The sequence below is a fragment of the Talaromyces stipitatus genome, genomic scaffold (genome assembly GCF_000003125.1).
Source record: "Talaromyces stipitatus ATCC 10500 scf_1105507295549 genomic scaffold, whole genome shotgun sequence".
Classification (NCBI taxonomy): domain Eukaryota; kingdom Fungi; phylum Ascomycota; class Eurotiomycetes; order Eurotiales; family Trichocomaceae; genus Talaromyces; species Talaromyces stipitatus.
In genome coordinates, this window is record NW_002990117.1 from 480,089 (window position 1) to 498,983 (window position 18,895).

The following is an 18,895-nucleotide window of genomic DNA, read 5'->3' on the forward strand; positions in this document are numbered from 1 at the left end:
GTTATGCGGTTGTAGCAACCTTAATAGCCCTAATCGCCTCAACGACACTCTCCGGCAGCGGCCCTTGCTTAATATCCTTCACATTCTGCCTCAGTTGCTCAATCTTACTAGCCCCGAGAATAATTCCATCCTCCTGTCGCAATTCCGAATGATGCGCAAGCCACCTCAACGCAGCCGCCGTCGGACTGATTCCCAACGGCTCAGTGATGCGCTTCAACTCATTGATCGAGGCATGAAGCTCTGGTTTGTCGTATAGGGCCTTGAATCTTTGCCCTAGTGGACCGTCGAATCGCGTTCCTTCCGTGTTTCCAGCTGTGAGTTTACCGGTCAAAAAGCCACCTCCCAGCGGGGAGTAAGCGACGAAGTGAATTTTGTGTCTGCGTAATAGTGGAAAAATGGCCTCCTCGGGGTCACGGCGGATGAGATTGTACTCCCCCTGATAGACAGACGGTTTGATATAGTTGCATTCGTCGCAAATCTTGAGAAATTTCTCCAACATATCTAGAGGAAAGTTGGATACACCGATCTGTTTAAAGAATTAGCACTGAATATCTGCGAAATGTCTTTATCAGACATAGTTACTTACTCTCTCACAATATCCCTTTTCATACTGTTCATTAAAATCCTTCGCCTGTTCTTCTAACGGAGTCGCATTATCGGGGGCATGGGCATAGAGGATCCCAACATTGGACACGCCCAGTGTTCTCAAACTATTTGCGACACTTGCGCGTACTGCATCTTTACTCAACGAGCCATCTCCACTAGTCCCAGAAATTAGTACCTTTGTGTTGATAGTGAAGTTGCTGCCGGCCCTGGTTGCTCCGAGAAGTCTTTCGGATCCACCAGTGTTGTCTGGTGGGTAGCGGGCAGCAGTGTCAAGCTCAGTGATGTCTAGGGAGTGAACTGAGTCGAGGAGTTTAGAGACACCTTCTGGTTCGGTGAGAGAGGGGATGGTTGGAGTGCCGAAGATAGCGGTGCCGTAGAAGAGAGTTGGTGGCATTTCTCAATCTTGAAATGTGGTGATATCTACTGTCTTATACCATTTGACGAAGTGTTTGTTTTCTTCGAAGACTTTCAGAGAGCTAACTATAAAGTACTGACTAGTTAAGTTAACTTAACTTATTATTGATTACTAATAACTACTCCTAGCGAAAATCATGCCGGTAAGTTCTCCTTCCGATGAAGCTGAACCACAAGAACCATGAACTATATGGATCGCTGCAAGACGTGGTAGCATACATAACTTTGCTTGCAAGGCCGCGCATTTTTTATACCCGGCTGTCCAGGATAACCATTCTTGATTCGGCATTTTGACTGTTCGCTCGAATTCGTCCGGACTGAGTGAGCGAAACCACTACCTAATAGAACCGCATTCTAAATGGTATACTATGAAACGTAGAAATAAAGTCATTCAATCATTCAACCTTGCAAGAAACATCCTATAGTAATATACAAAGGAAAGCCGCTTTTCCATGCATCAATCTCGTTCATCTCATTCTCCAAAGAGAATGATAAGATTATGACTTCCACTGTCCCGCATTCTCAACCCCCTTTGCGACATTATTCGCCCCGTTCTCAACTCCCGTGCCCAGATTCCCCAGTGCATCGCCCACCGGTCTGCCAGCGTTGCCGGCGGCATTGTTGATTGTATCGCCGAGTCCGCGTGAAGCAGCGCCCGTAACGTTACCGGCTGTTCGTGAGAGGCCGCCGACGGTGTTACCGAGGGTAGAGGTGACAAATTTGGCGGCTCCGGTTGCGCCGGTGTCTGATGAGGAAGATGTTGGCATTTTGGTTTATTTAGATAGAGATATTTAAATGCAACTCGTGGGAAATAAAGTGTGTTTGGTGGTGTTTATGAGAGTAGTGAGAGGCAAGAGAGTTTAGTCGTTTATATAGATCGGTTTTGATATGACGTCAGATACCCAGGTGACATCAAGAGGCTACTCGGGTTGTGTTAGGAGTTAGGGTTATACCGTGGCGCATTACGCATGGTCGAAGATTTGATCTACACAGGGCTGATTCATTTGTCATTCTACCATACTATAGAGACTATTGCGCTGCCTCAGCCATCGCTGTAAATGCATATACACTTCCGCGAGGCTCAAAGGCAGTAGTTTGCCTCGCCGAGTTGCCAGCGGTTGGTTCCACAGCATCGCTGGGGGAGCCCCAGGCGCCACCTCCAGGTCTGTGAAGGCGATTAGCTTTAAATTCATGAAGTTTTTATATAAGAAGGAAACATACGAATTGATAATGACCCGTTCACCCGGCCGGACGTTCAGCTCCATCTTTCCTCCTATGTTGATGACACGCTTAGAACCGTCGCGTTCTTCTCTCACGTACAAATTCAATCCAGCCTGTCCAGCTTCGCCGCCTGCCATACCGTAAGGCCGATAAACTCGCCGCTCGCTGAGCATTGATACTGATAAAGGGATTCTAAATTCTAGCTCACGGACTGATCCGTCTCCACCGTTGTACTGGCCCCGTCCACCAGAGCCCCTGCGGATAGAAAATTGCCGAAGGATGACAGGATAACGCAGTTCATAGACTTCTGCATCTGTAATGCGTGTGTTTGTCATATGGCAATGCACCGCCGATGTGCCGTGCCAGTTTGGACCGGCTCCTGAACCACCGCAGATCGTCTCTCCAACTCCGAAACCCGGCACGACGTTTCCATCTTTGTCCTGACCACCCATTCCAAATGATATAATATTGCAACATCCTTGAGAGGCAGCACAAGCGTTGAAGGCACCCAACACCACATCCGTGATACGTTGAGAAGTAATTGGGTTGCCGGCACACACGGCTGCCATTCCAGACGGATTGAGAAGTGTTCCGCTTGGAATAATGACGTTGCAAGGCGCAAGACAACCTTGGTTAAGGGGTATGTCGACATTAATTAGACATCTAAGCGAGTATATGATGGCTGAATGCGCAATTGCCTTTGGTGCATTCAAGCAGTTGAACGTTTCTCGTCCAGTGCCAGTGAAATCAAAGTCCGCCGACCCGGTCTCGGAATCAATCCTAATCTCTAAACGGATTTCTGTTCCATCATCCATGAAATCAAAGAATCTCAAAGGCTTGCCCCCGGTCTGTTTGCCAACTTTCTTCAGGTATTCGCGCACCGCAATCTCGGCGTTGCCCTTGATACCGTCCATGTAGAAGTGCACGACTTGTAGGGAGTTCTCTTCCACCAGGCCGCGAAGTAGAGTAGCTCCTTTCTGGTTTGCAGCAATGGCAGCCTTCAAATCCGATACATTATCGTTCCAGGTACGCGTACCACTGCAACCAGGGTAGGAAGCTGGCTCATCATACAAGAACTTGCGCACGATATCCTCATTGAACCGATCCTCAGAAACAATTTTGAAACCCATTGTCATGGCACCTTCCTCGTAGAGGAGTCGACTGTTGGAGGGCATAGAGCCTGGTTGGATGCCTCCAATCTCGGCTACTCGACTTTAGAAACGCAGCCCTCGTTTAGTGTGGATTGTGTAAAACTCACCATGGTGTCCTCTTGACGCGACATAGAAAATAATCTGCTTGCCTTCCGAGTCCCATACAGGCGTAATGATTGTGATGTCAGGCAAGTGCGTTCCTCCCGCCAAAGGATGGTTTGTGCAAATATGGTCTCCAGGCCGTAGCTTTCCAGCGTACTGCTCATGTTGATACCGAACCGCATATTCCATACCTATTCCTGTTAGTACACATACAACACATAATTTCGCGACTGGACTTACTGCCAAGATGTACTGGAACATTAGGGGCATTTGCCACCAACTTTCCGTCAGGAGAGAAAACAGCACATGAAAAGTCAAGTCGTTCTTTGATATTTGTGGAAACTGAAGTTTTTTGAAACATACGGCTCATTTGGTCAGCCACCGACATGAATCGGTATCCAAAGACCGAAAGTCGAATAGGATCAACGACCAAAGTTGATTCTTCACCAGGGGCACGCTTCTTTTGCGGCGAAACGTCTAGGATGACATGTCTTGATAGAATTGTGGCAGAGGCATGCGGTTCTATCACAATGGTTTGCGTCTTATCAATGATCATTGCAGGACCATTGATATGACTTCCTGATTGCAGGTTTCCCAAGAAGAATACTGGAGTTGTGACATGTCCAATTCCGGAAAAGTAAACACCTGTGCTGTCGTCCTGTTTGTCAGTTCCGATCGACACGGCTTTGGCAGCCTTCAATTCAGCTTGAGGCGCCTCCGGTGGAACGGACAGTGATTTCCCAACACCTCTGACTCTCACATCCTCAACTACGATGGGACGTCCGGGGAATGTGAATGAGAACTCTCGCTTGTGCTCTCGAATGAAAGCCTCGGCAAAGTCCCCGTCTTCAGGATCCAGGATCATCAGCAAATTATCGGTGCCCTGGTAGCGTAGGTTCAGGTAAACCTCATGATGAATTTGCTCGGTAGGTATGCCTTCGGCTTCAAGCTCGCTTTGAACGTTGGCCTTGAGAACCTGAATGCGTTCCCGAAGGGCCTCCAATGATTGTTCTTCGAGGAACCCTGACGCCGGCTCCTGTGCCTCATGGACGACATCAGCCAGCGCCATACCGTACGCAGAGAGGATCGACGAGTAGCGATGAATGATGACGGTCTGAATCGACAATGAAGTCGCAATAGCACAGGCATGTTGTCCACCGGCACCTCCAAAGCATGCAAGATTGTGTGCCGAGGTTTCATATCCTCGAGCCTCTGTTAATGCCCTAATCGGTTTGGCCATAGATTCGTTCGCAACCTCTATAAAGCCGAGGGCAATCTCTTCCGGTGACTTTGCTTGGCCAGTCTCCTCTTGGATTTGGCGGGCAAGTTCCGTGAACTTCTGTCGGGTGACTTCCACATCGAGCGGTTCATTCTCGTTTGGGCCGAAAATCTTCGGGAAGTATTCTGGAAGCAATCTTCCAAGGAATAGGTTGGCGTCTGTTACTGTCAATGGACCGCCTTTTCTATAGCATGCAGGCCCTGGGTGAGCTCCAGCTGAGTCAGGGCCAACGACGAATAGGCCATGTCTCCAAAATAGAATACTACCTCCTCCAGCAGCCACGGTGTTGATATCGAGCTGCGGGGCCATTATGGTTACGCCAGCAGTGGTGTTTTCGAAAGTATGCTCAAACTTTCCGTCGTATCGAGATACATCGGTACTAGTTCCTCCCATATCAAAACTGGACACGGTTAGTATATAATAAGTAAAAATTTGACAGTGACTAACCCAATAACTGGTTTTGGGTCAGCTGGATCAAAAGAAGTACGTGCGTGGCCCACAACACCACCAGCAGGCCCAGATAGAATGGCTCGTAGACCGGAGAATCTGTGATACGTAAGCTTCTATTCCTAGGGAATATCAGATGCGACCTCACTTTTCAAAATTTACCAGTCCGCCATCACTTTGCATAAACTCACATCGAGTATCTTCCGACCGCAATCCATCTTTGAAACCAGAGCGGAATCCGTCAATATATCGCCGAATGACGGGCGTCAAATACGCATCAGCTGTTGCAGACGCTCCACGAGACGTCATTTTGATCATAGGGAGTAGTTGACTAGAAAGAGATATACTTGGAAATCCAACCTCTTTAGCAATTCGTTCAATGGCCAGCTCGTGGTCTTCGAATGTTAATACCGAATTGTATTCACCCGTTCAATAGGGCAAACTTACCTTGGAATGTGTAGGAGTGTACCAAAACGACTGCAATTGAACGATAGCCTTTGTCGTATAAGCTCTTCAAATCTTCTCGGACCTTATTCTCGTCCAGTTTCTCTAAAACTCGTACAACCTCACCGCTGACACCACGCGTTAGCTGTGGATCCGACTCTAATGAAGCAGCTAGGGCAGCTCGGTCCGGAGTTGGGTTCTGTTGGTAGTCCTCGATGGTTACTCGTTCGTCGACTTCGACCACATCCTCATATAGAACATCTGGTCTCCGAATATTGAGATCAAATAGATGAGGCCGAGACTGATTGCCAATTTGTAAAGCATCTTTGAATCCCTTCGTAATCAAAAGGGCTACTCGGTCCCCTTTCCTCTCCAAAAGTGCATTTGTGGCGACAGTCGTGCCCATTCGGATACTAATACTGGAGAAATCGCTAGTGTTCAATTTCTCGCTCCTAGGAAACGACTTCCCTGTAGCCTGTTCCAAAATGCGGCGAATACCTTCAATTGGCGCATCGGCATAATTAGAAGGGTCCTGGGATAGAAGTTTGACCACAATGTCATCATCCCGGCCTTCAGCAATACCTAAACAATCTGTAAAAGTACCACCTCGGTCTACAGTAACTTGTTAGTCGGGTTTTGGTATTTAGTTGACAGAGACATACCTATAGCTATTTTTATATTCAGGCCATCGACAGTGGTCTCTAGATGATGAGGGGCCATTTTGACAATGGAGTATATCAGATTATTACTCTTCCCAAACCGCAGTTATCGAAAAGAGGGAAATTAGTCTGTATATCAGTCTACTGGCACAAAAAAATATACCCCTCACTTACTGTCTTGCAGTAATCAATTATCCATTCTATATTCTTACTTGCTGACTTCATCTCGTCGGTTTCTTACTGTCTGATGCCGACGCATAACTAGCGCGTAGGGCAGGTCTAGACGAATGACACAAGTGCTATCATGTCACTGCCTGGCGCCGAATGAAAGGTAATTCCTCACACGATTCCATAATTCTTAAGAAATCCCACGCAGTCAAGGTGGAGAAGCAAGCGGGACTGATAAGTGTTGAATAGGGTCGGCTTAGCTCGGACATGTTCCGAAGGCCTTTTTCGGAGATTTGATAGCTCAAAGTTCAGTGGTATTGGATGCGATTAGACGATAAATGAGGGGTACAGTTAATGGTCAAATCATTGGATGATGGAATGAATTATCCTAGGAATTTTTGAGGTCAAAAAGTGAAGATGTCTGGAGTAAGATTATAAGCAGGGCCCACTCTGATAGGAAGTCGCTCCGACCTTCCTGCCGACCACCACCGCTTTTTATTTACCCCCTTTCATCCCACCGTCGATTACCTTAAGCAGATGATTATCAATGTTCGTGGCCGCGATGTCGATGACGCTTATGTATTCGCGCCCTGGTATCTCTTGTGTCTCCTGTATTGGATGCTTTGGTTGAGGTGTCTGTGCTTCAGCACTAATGCTATCTCACAATCTCTGGCTATCTCGATTGAGCTACCCCGGATTACCTATATCTTGCTCATGCCGCCACTACTCGGGACTTGATTTCCCATTGTCTTCACTATAAGAGTACTTCTCTAAATACTCATTGCTCATAATAGTATGACTAGCGATACCATGGAGAAAACCCCAGACATGAGCCACTTCTCGGCTCACGAGGCCGAAGCCGAGGCCGCTAAGGTGGATGGGTTGGTTGCAAACCATCACGGCCACGATGTGGATGTTGCCGCCAAATTTTTGTATGAGTTAGACCCAGCCGTGGTGGCACAACCCATCACGCCAGCCGAGGCACGCAAACTGTTATGGAAGATCGATCTAATCATTATTCCTCTGATCATGGGGACGGTCGTGCTAGCTGCTGTGGATAAAGTCATCATCTCTAATGCCGCCATCTACGGGATGAGAACAGATACACACCTGGTGGGCAATCAGTACTCATGGGTTGGCTCGATCTTTTATTTCGGATACCTAGTGGCCGAGTATCCAGCAGCTTTTCTCATTCAAAGGCTCCCTGTGGCTAAGTTTCTTTCTGCTTGTCTCTTTGGATGGGCGGTCATCTTGATGTGTACAGCGGCTACACAGAATTTTGCCGGCTTGGCAGTTGTGCGGTTTTTCATGGGCATGCTGGAGTCAGTGGTCTTTCCAATCTGCAGTATATTGACTGTGATGTGGTGGACTACGGAAGAACAGCCCATCAGACTAGCTTTTTGGTTCAATCAGGTGAGAAATTTTCCGTATCAGTAGAGAAACGTGCATGTCTGACAGGAACAGCTCTCTTCAGTGTTTTCCGGCCTCGTCAGTTACGGCATCGGCCATACGCATACTAGCCTACATCCATGGCGCCTTCTATTCCTTGTTTTAGGCGGATTTACGGTTCTTTGGGGTGCGGTTATTTATGTCTTCCTTCCAGATTCGCCAGTCAAATGCTGGTACATGACTGATCGCGAGAAATACGTCTGTCTTGAGCGAGTCAAGAACAACAACACCGGCATGGAGGATAAGAAAATCAAATGGTACCAAGTGCGCGAGTGCCTAATGGATCCAAAAACATGGCTATTGATGCTGTTTTCCCTCGCACAAAATATTCCTAACGGCGGTCTTGTCACATTTGCATCCATTATTGTCTCTGGACTCGGATACTCAAGTCTAATCACTACTGTTCTAGGGATTCCAACCGGAGTTCTAGCCACTGTTTGGCAACTTTGTCTGTCATTCATTGCAGCACGATTTAAAAACACGCGCTGTTTGGTTATTGCGGTAGCGAATCTAGTTCCCATGACCTGTGCCATACTGATGTGGAAACTTCCTCGTTCCAACAAACACGGACTACTTGCAGCATACTATGTTTTCTATACTTATTGGGGCCCTTACGTTCTATCAACATCCTTACCCATGGCTAATGTCAGTGGCCACTCCAAAAAACTAACCATGAACGCAATATTCTTCCTTGCCTACTGTGTTGGTAACATCATCGGCCCACAGACTTTCCAGGCTTCCGACGCCCCGGATTATTCTCATGGATATGAAGGTCTACTCGCTTGCCTGGTGGTTGCTATTGCATCTATTTCTGCTTACGGCGTGCTATGTCACCTGGAGAATAGAAAGCGCGATCGTGAGCATGCGGGCGACGGTCATCATGTTGTTGAGGCGGCAAATGCGTTTTCAGATTTGACGGATAAGGAGAAGAAGGATTTCCGATATACATATTAGCTGCATACTCTTGTATAATTTTTGTCTGTCTCTATCTACCATCTCTTTTCTTCATGTATCAATCTGCCTACACAGGCACAATTCAATGTGGATTTCACAACTCCTAAAATCATCCCTCCGTCCTTAATGATCTATAAACATATGGGAATATCACCTCACCTCATACGCCTCCTGATGCTTCACCGGCGATATCCTTCTTCTTAGTCTACCTAGACAATCGCAGGATTCCACATTATTTACTCGTATCCGTAACAACGATATTTGCACAAACCGATACAATTTATATCCACAAAACAATCCCATTAGTCGATCCCTCAAAGGTATCGGGAAGCTCGGAGCGACGCCGAGATGCCTTGAACTTCGGGCTAGCAACATCCCACATAAGGCTCCACTCTTTCAATCGATAAGCATTCTCCGATGAGGAATTTGCAGCCTACAAGGAAGAGTCTTCTTGATAACAATTAACGAATCAGTACGCAGTTAGCGAGTGATGCATATCCAACCTCCACCTCTCAATTAACCTCCCCACTTTACCTGTGGAGTAAGATACTCAGTGAGGTATTAATCTTAGACAGCGCCAGTGAGCACTTTATTATGTGCTGAAGGGAGCTGCAAGCGAGATTTGTTGTTGCCTTTTCGTCTCATGATGTGATTGACGTCAGCTGATTGACTAACTACTATGCAACATGGGGTCTTTACATTCGAGGAGAAATAGAACAAAGTTCTTCGATTGAAGACGTTGGATAAGCATATTTCTACCTCGAAGCTCTGAAATCACGGACGAAAGAAGCCCAACTGATGAAAAAATGACCGTCTCGACCAACTCAAGAATCATCATCGTCGGTGCCGGCGCCTTCGGCACCTCAACAGCCTACCACCTCTCGCAACGAGGCTATAAATCAATACGTGTCCTCGATCGCCACGCAGCACCATCCTGCGAAGCCGCATCAACCGACATCAGCAAAGTAATTCGGAGCGACTACAATGAACCTCTTTACTGCAAGATGGGTATTGAGTCGATCGAAGCGTGGCGGGATTGGGATATGTTTAAGGGGTTATACCATGTTCCAGGTTGGATTTTGAGTGCTCGTAATCTCTCTGTGCCGTTTGTTGAAGGTTCTATTGAGACGTCGAAGAAGCTTGGAGTGGAGGGCTTGGAGATTTTGACACCACAACGGATTAAAGAGAAGTTGCCGTTGGTGACAGGGAAACTGGATGGGTGGAATATCAATGTTTGGAATCCGACGGCTGGATGGGCAAAGTCCGGTGAGGCTTTGAGAAGGATGCTGGAGGTGTCGGAGAGGAATGGAGTTGAATTTGTGAGTGGTAGTAAGGGATATGTGCGCAAGCTACGGTATGCTTCTGATGGGACAACGTGTCGTGCTGTAATCACGCAAGACGGGACTGTTCATGAAGCGGATCTCGTCATCCTGGCTGCCGGTGCTTGGATGCCCAGTTTGATTGATCTCCAAGGTCAATTAACAGCCAAGGGACACTCAGTGGCGCATATCCAGCTAACCCCGGCCGAAACGAAACAATATTCCACTTTACCGATTCTCGATAATCTAGAACTAGGGTACTTCTTCCCACCTCAGGAAGATGGGACCTTCAAAATCGCTCACAGCCAGTTCATTACAAACACCAAAACCGATCCAGTATCAGGAATCACCACGTCCATCCCGCATACTTTTGTCGAATCCCCCACAGATGATTTACCGCTTGAAATTGAAGCTACAATGCGCCGTAATCTACGACAAGTGTTTCCCGAACTAGCTGATCGACCATTCTGCTACACTCGACTATGTTGGGATGCTGATACAGCTGATCGCCATTTTCTTATCACTCCTCACCCCACACAAAAGAATCTATTCATTGCCACCGCTGGTTCAGCACATGGATTCAAGTTCTTACCAATTATCGGAAAGTATATTGCGGATCATATCGAAGGAAAACTCGATGCAGATATTGTACATAACTGGCGCTGGAGGGTCGGAGAGGATGTGAATACGAAGAATCTGGCGCATTTGGACCCGGAGTTGGAGCTGTCGGATCTGACAGGGTGGAAGGGGAGGAGAGAGCGTGAGGGGAGGTTGAAGGCAAAGTTCTAGACAATCAATCCCTAGGTTGTTCGTGTCTAGAATAAAAGAGTATAGAGACAAGGTCAGATATCTGATTGGTTTGAGAATATCGGATACCAATGCCGATTTCAATTGTGATTGGTTGGTAGCTGGTAGCATTAGCGCTTCCCCGCGTCTTGTAAAGATTTAGTTTGACCAATCATAATATAGGGTCTTAACGTTCATCAACCAATAGCATAAAACAAACTTATCACTGGCCCACTTATTACAGCCAATCATATTATATGTCGTGGATAGTCATCCAGCCGAGTTGGACCTGGGAATAAACCAACACAACGACATTGTATATGCACGATACATCTAATTACACTGGCAAAAGGAAAATATGGCCTCTATTAGAAGAAATGTCCAGCCAACTACTGTATCTCGAACAAGAACAGGCTGCAGGACCTGTCGTTCGCGGAAGATTAAATGTGACGGTATGGCTTACCATTCTTCTTAGTTGTGGCAATAACTCCACCAGCTAATAGTTCCACAGAAAGACGACCTAAATGCCAGCGGTGCACAAGAAGTGGTCTTGATTGCAACTATCGCTTGCAATTGATCTGGCACGAAGAGTCCTTGTCAAAAGGTGTTTGTCATGGACGGTCTGGCATTTGGTCTAAGAATGGCCGACGCAGCCATGAGAGACAGGTTCTATTCGGGGAAGACTCTAGTAGAAAATATGCATCAACTACAACAAACCTCAGTAAATGCCATGGGGTATTTTTGAATACCACTATGCGAAATATCAAGTTGTATTTTGAGTACGGGGGTATGGCAGAGGAAGACGAAGCTGAAGACAAGGAAGCGTTAGTTCCAGATATCACTCAAAAACAGACGGAGAATCTATCACTCTCACTCCCCATTTTGGGTACCACGCTCAGCCATCGCCGTACATTGGATTACGACTCGGCTCTTCTATCCTACTACGAGGCTGTAGTCTGCAGTTCAAGTACGCTATTAGATGATGCCAAGAACAATCCATATCGACACTTGATCTTACCCATGGCTATGCAATCCGAAGGGTTGTATCATGCTACATTAGCCGTGTCGGCACAAATATTACGTATTGCGGAGCCGAGGTTTCGCTTCGCCGCTCTAGACCATGGATATAGAGCTTTGAGGTGTCTTATTGCAAGTCTACAGCGCGGGCAATCTGGTACATTGCTTTTACCCAGAGATACTCCTTCGCAGACTGAAATCGATGAGATTCTTGGCCTCGCACTCATGTTGTGCTGGTTCGAGATCACGGATGGTTGTCGTTCGTCATGGGTTACGCATCTGAAGGGTATCCATACGCTGATTAAACAGTACCAAGATGTTTCCTTCAGGAATAGCAGGGCGTCAGATGTGAGCCGGTTTTTTAGTAGATACTTCTCGTTTCACTTGGTTCTGGCTAGGACGGCATTTCGAGTTGAGAATGATATTACATTCACTGAGCACGGGTCTGGAGTACATACCTCCGCGAGTTCTTCAATTCTCACCGGGGATGAAAAACAAATACATTCTCCAAGTTCACGCTCTTCTTCAGTCTCAAAGTTAACAGACTTTCTATCCTTGGCCATGCCACTCGAAGACTTGGACCAGATTGACTCGTATATGGGTTTCAGCAATTCACTCCTCTTGCTCATCAATGAAGTCGCCCACCTCGCATGGAAATATCATTCAAAGGAATTGGCCGAGGCAAACTTACCATTCGTGCGTGAACAAGTAAGACGATTGCGAACTTCTTTGGAGACATTACATCAGACACCACCTCCGTTGGGCGATAATGGTTACCTCAATGAAGCACAGCCTTTTCATGCATTTGGGAACAGTAATCAACGAGACGAAGAACTCAAAAGGATTGTATCAGAGTTTCAGGCTATTGCAGAAGCCAATCGCTTAGAGCATTGCTTTATGCATGAGGTGTGCGCTTCTCGTTTCAGCGCCCTGATCTATTCAGGACAAGTCGACTTACCGCCTCAACAGAGGCTGAACCTGACGATAATGATGAATCCAAACCCTAGCGGCAGATTACAAAGCGCGCTACGTACGTAGAATCCTTGGCCCTATGATTCAAAATATCAACCGCATCAATCGCACTGCCGCGCTGCCATTATGGCCGCTCTTCATTGCCGGATGTTGTGTGACAACGGAAGAAGATCAGATAACCGTAATCAAAATTTTTGAGGAGACTGAGAAATTGAAACGTTACGGTGTACGCTTCCAACTTGTTCCATGGTGTCATCTTTTATGGGGGACTAACATGTTGAGTTTAGAATATTACGCCAGCCAGACAAGTTATCGAGATGATTTGGCTGCAGCGAGATCTAGGAGTGCAAGATGATAGGAAACGGCGGCATACTGCGGCCATGGCCAATGGGATACACGATATAAGTAATGTCTCTTCTTCTATTTCAAAGAAAGACTTGCCACTATTTGAATGGGAACGAGCTATGAAGATGATGGGCGGTTTAAAGCTGAGTTTGACATGATGTATTACAGAGCCAGCTATGTATAATGGACTGTATCGGTGTATTCAAGACAATATCATTATATCAGAGGGTATAATTATCTCACCAATGCAAACAGCGCCGTAACTCCATAAAGTTCAAAAGCAAATTTCAGACTGAAAAAATCAGCTAGCAGGCTTCCACGCATAAGCTAATGCCTGCCTTTCAACGCGATGTTGATCATCTTGAGGCGTAAACGTAGGATACGGTTGTGCATTCTTTGGTAACGGTGATAGTCCACGGCTTCTCGGAGACATACCCATTTCTTCATCAACCTCGACAACAATATCCGTCTTCACTGTCACGCCAACGCCGGTGCTGAGACGCGTGTTTCTATTGTCGTTGATGCTGGCGGGCGACGTCATTCGTGCTATTGTATCGATCGTATGCGAGGATGGCCCTACTGTGCCATTGGCATGTCTGTTGCTGCTATCCTTATCATCATCCACCGTAGTAAGGAGGTAACTATCATCAAACATCGAATCAAAGGTCTTATCCGGATCAACCGCACTTCGGCTTCTGTTGAATCGCTGCTGGAATTTGTTCTGTCTTTTCAACTCATGTTGTCCACTGCTGCCACTATTGTTCTCGTTTGAGTTGTGTGGATTATCGGAGTGGGAGCGACTCCAGGGGTAGCCACCGTATCGCCCTTCACGTCTCATGTCGACGAATGTACGAAGAAAGAGTCTGATGACTGGGGCGCAAGTGGCGATTAGGATGGCGTAGTTTTCAATTCTGTCAGGTGTTAGTAGTGGCATCCAGAGTAAAAGGGCGCGGACGTACTTGACCCAAAGAACGAAGGTGACAATGTTGTCTAGACGATGTCAGTCGGCTAACGTCAAGCTTTGACGGAGCAGAAGAACAAACAGGTAAAATCGGCTCTGTCGCCCAGTGACTGGAGAAGCTGTCATCGTCAGTACGTTCATATCCTTATGGAAAACTATACATACATAGGTCTTGACAATCGAAGCAGCCCCGGAAAGAACAAGAGGCCTAGATGACAACAGTCAGTCAATGCTTGTAGACTCAGATATGCCATGTGGCTAAATACCCAGAAAGAGTCAATGTCTGCCATATTCGACGAGATCGAACGCTAGGGTTAATCTTGCTGAATTGTACCCAGACAGAAACACCGGGATTGCGTTGCAATGTTTGAATGAAGAATTGCCAGAGTTCAAAGGCCGATATTCCCGCGAGATACAAATCGATGATCGTATTAAACCCTTGACAACTGATTAGTCTCCAGACAACGAAAGTGAGCAGCCATGTATTACCTCCTTGGACATATCCGATAGTTGTCTGCACAGTCGGTGACTGACACTTTACTGAACCATCAGCCGGTAGAGGATCCCACATATAATGAAAGTATCTTGTTCGGTCATCCTGTTCACAATATCCACTCAATATTCTATCTTATCACAGTTTCGGATACAGAGACAAACGTACAGCGTGATATGGATTCGGCCCACATTGCACCACTATTTGCACAATGGTAATTGAATTAACAACAATCTGGATAATCATGCAAACGATAATCGAAATGCGTAATCGGCGGTTGCTATTGGCGAAACATGAGAGGAGGAACCACATCATTCCTGTTCTTGATATCATGGCGGCGGCAACCGCTTTAAGGAGTTAGCTATGTATACTTTCTTGAAATCCAAGGGCCGCGGAATGTGTCAGACGTACCGCAAGGTTGAGAGGCATAATCCCATCGTAAAGCTTGCCTTTTCTCTTCAGGCGTCAAGTAGAAGAAGTGTCGTCCCAAGCCCCATTTGTAACTGTCCCGACTCAAGTTAGTATATACTCATCAAGAATCCGGGTGTTTATCCAGTACCTGTGCTGTATAAGCGTCATATGTAAAAGGTCCACGGCATATCCAAAGAGAAAGAAAACATCTTCGATTCCCCATATTCTGCCCGGTGCAGAGACCTGAGGTAGTGCCCATCGTACCCATGCTTTTATTGCGCATCTAAAGATTAGGACAACGCCAACGAAGCAGGTTAGGACCTACGTAAATTATTAGACGAAAACCTGTGAGAAGTCCGTAGTTAGGGTCTGACGTACCCAGCAACCTCTGAATATGTCGGTCCCTTTTCTGTAGTAAGTACATTTATATCACAGTCAATTACATATAGAGGATCTCACCAATATTGACATCCCCTTCATTTGGCCGGGGGATATCCATCTTGTCAATGAAGGTATTTATAATTGGATGACTCAAGAAATTGCAACAGGATATTCCAACCAAAAGGTGAAAAGAAGGTATAAGCCTCCTTTTCTATTCCAAGACTACCACAGTTTTCTCTTTCGAGTTTAAGAGCATACCCAGAGTCTAGATATGTTTCAATCTCAGAATTCTATCGGAAAAAAAGATCCTTGGCCGGACAAGGTCACAAGTTCATAAGACTTTTTCGCATTCAATTCAGAACTTAAAGAAGCATGGAGATTATTAAATCAGAGTCAGATATAGAATCAGTACGAACCTGTGGGACTTGTGCTCTGGAATTTTCAAACGAAGTAGGCATGGACTGACGAACCTACAAATGTACGCGAGATATTATTATCGGAAGGTTGAGATACATGTCCGAAAAGCCAGTGGCTAGTATGTGTACAAAGTGTGATGCGTCATTAAAGGGAAAATCTTACTCTTTGCATGTAGTTCGCTAAAGTTCGAGATTGGAACATTGCGTATCTACATCTTAGGTTGGCTAGCTGCTAGGGGTAGCGGAGAATGAACCATGCTCCTATCATAGGCCTCAAGTGGATATATTCTCGCTTGCCCGCCATGGTTTAGCGTGGTACGACGAAAATAATGTGTTTTGCTCAGTATGTACAATGGTAGATGTATTTGATAGGTTGGTGTGTACGCGCGAGGGACTGTGCTTCGAAGAAGGAATGTCTGCTCTGTGGTCATAGCAAGAGTGATCTTCTCCTGCAAGGAATACCGAACTCCAAATTTACCTCTTCATTTGACTTAGTCAACAATCCTACTCTCTATTTCTGTTCTGTTCTCGTTAATCAGAAGTTACGTAGCATATCGTGGATTCTACGTTATCGATCAAGCTAAACCCGAAGAGTACGCCATAGTTAGTGTATCTTACTACTCTTAGCAAGATAAACGAGATCTGTACGCTCAAACTCTTCCTAAAAAGTGATAGATTAGCGGATTCCATGTCCACTTGGCCAATCGGTCGAGATTCTTGACCAAACTCAATGTGGCTTGTCGCTAGACTCGTCTCCATTCCGATACTAGATATATAGCCTGCAAGTTGGCCACAAATAGCGCAGTCCTCTATACCAGGATCAGGGTGCATTTGCATGATGAATTGCCGTATTGGTGCTAAAATAGAAAGAAAAGAAAAGAGCCAAGTCCAAGTTCGGAGTCAATATCACACAGGTCTCTTTGCTAGCGCTAATGTGACTGGTTGGAAATGTGATAGATCGAAGCAGAGACCTACCAGTGTGCCGAAGTAAGGGCCGTAAGAGATCGCCCTTGCAGATTGTCGACAAAATAAGATTGGCTCCCCTCATTAGGGCATAAGGATCTGTACTATTGAATTATATCTTTTATTTCACCTAGTTATCTAAGTAGCTTGGGTGTTTATCATAATAATGTTTGAGGTCAGAAATAGTGCATACGGAGACTAATTAGGGTTTGTTGTTCATAACCCTAAGTACTCGGTCTCATCTTCTAGAAACATCGAAAACGGTCATAGTAATATTTGTTTACGTATTATCATTAATAAGAATTTATACAACTATCTTCCTCATCTCAATCAAACCCTCTCCTGCCTCTGGATATGCCTCAAAAGTCACTCTCAACCCACACAACGCCGCTAGTCTCTTCCATTCAGCGCTAGATCTTAATCGACCACCATACAGTGTAATCATAGTCGCATGCATCTTTCCGTAACTCTTGTTCTTCGTAAATTCCTGTATAATCAACCGCGAATACAGTGCCATTGCTTTTGAAACCTTTTGCATCAACTCCAGGGCATCCAGATCAGGCAAATTGTGGAAGATATGAGTCAACGAATAATTTAATGCTCCTTCGACAGGTTGCGGAGTATCACTTGCGAAATTCCACTCCATCTGCGTGACTTCCCGTACGCTGCCTATATCCGGGTTGAATTCTTGCAGCACCAAGGCTGATTTAGAGAGCGTGGGATACGCTTCCTTGAGCTCGAGGAGCATTTCACCTCGTCCACCACCGATATCAACCCAGACAACGTCACTCTCGGTGCCAGAGACTGCGCTATCCAAATCATATCCAAATGACTTGACGCGTTCTGGCATTTTACCGAATTTGCCGAATTTGCCTACCATGAATTGATTGAAGCTATCCATTCGTCCTTGACGGGCCATGATGGAGTAAGTATGCTCCTTTGCAAGATCATCTTGGCCTAGGAGTTTGTAGCCGTATTGTGTTGGGGTTTCGAGTGCTTTGAAAGGATATTCGAATTTCGTATCGATCAATTTTCGCATTAAGAATGCCCCTGCGAACATTGGCTCGGTTGCGCTGAAATCTCTTAGCAGATATTACTGGAAGAATTTGGGATTCTTACAAGTGAAGAGTTCCATGCTGCGCTGATGGCATGGCAATCATGTGCCGGGTAATATCATTCGCCTCGAATACATCGTCTTGTACTAGGTCAACAAGGCCTATTGACGATAGGGAGTACAGAACATCATCTATTTTTGTCAGATCAATTCATCAACTTTGAAGATGACAACTCGTACGAGTCAATTGATAGCCTGTTACGCCGTCAGTTAAAACCCAAATACCTAGAGGCAAACATACACAAAGGCGCCTGCTCCTTCTCATCCACGCTTCTCTCCTCATTCCGAGCATCAGTGATTTGTTTTGAAGTCGCCGCTTTCCCAATCTTGACCAGTGTTGAGAAAAGATTGAAATAAACGGCGACCGGGATAAAGCTCAGTGAAGCTGTCTGGAAAGGTGAGTGATTTCGTTATCGTCATTGTCCAAGATGTAAGACATACTACAGTCACAGTTTGAGCCAAAACCGCCGCGACAGGTGGTGTCATTTTGTCTTCTCTGCTTACAGTTCTGATTTTACTTCAAAAGTCAAACTGCCGGTCTGGAATTCGGTCATTTAACCACCCTTGTAACCACCCCTGGCACCCAGTCTATTTTTGAACATTCTGTCAAACAAAATATCAGGCGAGGCAACTGTGTGGCAGGTTATCAGACGCATGGTGAATATCAACCGCGTGCTACAAAGAGTATGCAAGGGATGAAAAACGAGACCTCTTCCTTGGCTGGAATTAGGGCTAATCCACATCCCGGTGTTCCGCAGCATGGTACAACTGCATAATTGTCTTGTTCCTTTGTAATTTCTGGACCACACAAGTTTGATTCGTA

General features: G+C 46.0%; 8 protein-coding genes across 9 annotated transcripts; 3 read left to right on the forward strand and 5 right to left on the reverse strand.

Moving 5' to 3' along the window:
* Position 1: 1 nt before the first annotated feature.
* TSTA_010410 (aldo/keto reductase, putative) lies at positions 2 to 1,000 on the reverse strand (the record flags this gene model as incomplete). Its single annotated transcript, XM_002483112.1, has 2 exons — positions 2 to 526; positions 587 to 1,000. The coding sequence occupies 2 exons, from the start codon at positions 998 to 1,000 to the stop codon at positions 2 to 4; spliced, it is 939 nt and encodes a 312-aa protein (XP_002483157.1).
* Positions 1,001 to 1,358: 358 nt separating this feature from the next.
* TSTA_010420 (uncharacterized protein) lies at positions 1,359 to 1,787 on the reverse strand (the record flags this gene model as incomplete). The annotated part of the gene is made up of 2 exons (XM_002483113.1): positions 1,359 to 1,386; positions 1,531 to 1,787. 2 exons carry the CDS (start codon positions 1,785 to 1,787, stop codon positions 1,359 to 1,361), a joined length of 285 nt encoding a protein of 94 aa, XP_002483158.1.
* Positions 1,788 to 2,049: 262 nt separating this feature from the next.
* TSTA_010430 (5-oxoprolinase, putative) lies at positions 2,050 to 6,384 on the reverse strand (the record flags this gene model as incomplete). Its single annotated transcript, XM_002483114.1, has 8 exons — positions 2,050 to 2,185; positions 2,242 to 3,445; positions 3,500 to 3,685; positions 3,735 to 5,173; positions 5,221 to 5,319; positions 5,369 to 5,615; positions 5,668 to 6,276; positions 6,327 to 6,384. The coding sequence occupies 8 exons, from the start codon at positions 6,382 to 6,384 to the stop codon at positions 2,050 to 2,052; spliced, it is 3,978 nt and encodes a 1,325-aa protein (XP_002483159.1).
* A 917-nt stretch (positions 6,385 to 7,301) lies between these two features.
* TSTA_010440 (allantoate permease, putative) lies at positions 7,302 to 8,894 on the forward strand (the record flags this gene model as incomplete). Its single annotated transcript, XM_002483115.1, has 2 exons — positions 7,302 to 7,904; positions 7,956 to 8,894. 2 exons carry the CDS (start codon positions 7,302 to 7,304, stop codon positions 8,892 to 8,894), a joined length of 1,542 nt encoding a protein of 513 aa, XP_002483160.1.
* Positions 8,895 to 9,700: 806 nt separating this feature from the next.
* Positions 9,701 to 11,002, forward strand: TSTA_010450 (sarcosine oxidase, putative; the record flags this gene model as incomplete). Its single annotated transcript, XM_002483116.1, has 2 exons — positions 9,701 to 9,983; positions 10,011 to 11,002. The coding sequence occupies 2 exons, from the start codon at positions 9,701 to 9,703 to the stop codon at positions 11,000 to 11,002; spliced, it is 1,275 nt and encodes a 424-aa protein (XP_002483161.1).
* Positions 11,003 to 11,752: 750 nt separating this feature from the next.
* TSTA_010460 (uncharacterized protein) lies at positions 11,753 to 13,491 on the forward strand (the record flags this gene model as incomplete). The annotated part of the gene is made up of 3 exons (XM_002483117.1): positions 11,753 to 12,924; positions 13,055 to 13,214; positions 13,276 to 13,491. The coding sequence occupies 3 exons, from the start codon at positions 11,753 to 11,755 to the stop codon at positions 13,489 to 13,491; spliced, it is 1,548 nt and encodes a 515-aa protein (XP_002483162.1).
* TSTA_010470 (uncharacterized protein) lies at positions 13,480 to 15,697 on the reverse strand (the record flags this gene model as incomplete). The annotated part of the gene is made up of 11 exons (XM_002483118.1): positions 13,480 to 14,244; positions 14,293 to 14,323; positions 14,377 to 14,413; positions 14,460 to 14,502; positions 14,561 to 14,732; positions 14,784 to 14,892; positions 14,956 to 15,134; positions 15,199 to 15,290; positions 15,347 to 15,519; positions 15,577 to 15,607; positions 15,642 to 15,697. 11 exons carry the CDS (start codon positions 15,695 to 15,697, stop codon positions 13,635 to 13,637), a joined length of 1,533 nt encoding a protein of 510 aa, XP_002483163.1. The 3' UTR covers positions 13,480 to 13,634.
* A 1,554-nt stretch (positions 15,698 to 17,251) lies between these two features.
* On the reverse strand, positions 17,252 to 18,558 carry TSTA_010480 (O-methyltransferase, putative; the record flags this gene model as incomplete). Of its 2 annotated transcripts, XM_002483119.1 has the most annotated exons (5): positions 17,252 to 18,031; positions 18,078 to 18,204; positions 18,253 to 18,267; positions 18,314 to 18,461; positions 18,514 to 18,558. In XM_002483119.1, 5 exons carry the CDS (start codon positions 18,556 to 18,558, stop codon positions 17,263 to 17,265), a joined length of 1,104 nt encoding a protein of 367 aa, XP_002483164.1. In that variant the 3' UTR covers positions 17,252 to 17,262. The 2 variants fall into 2 exon arrangements, with proteins under 2 accessions (XP_002483164.1, XP_002483165.1); XM_002483120.1 differs by lacking the exon at positions 18,514 to 18,558 and having other exon boundaries at positions 18,078 to 18,267; positions 18,314 to 18,485.
* Between the last annotated feature and the right edge of the window lie 337 nt (positions 18,559 to 18,895).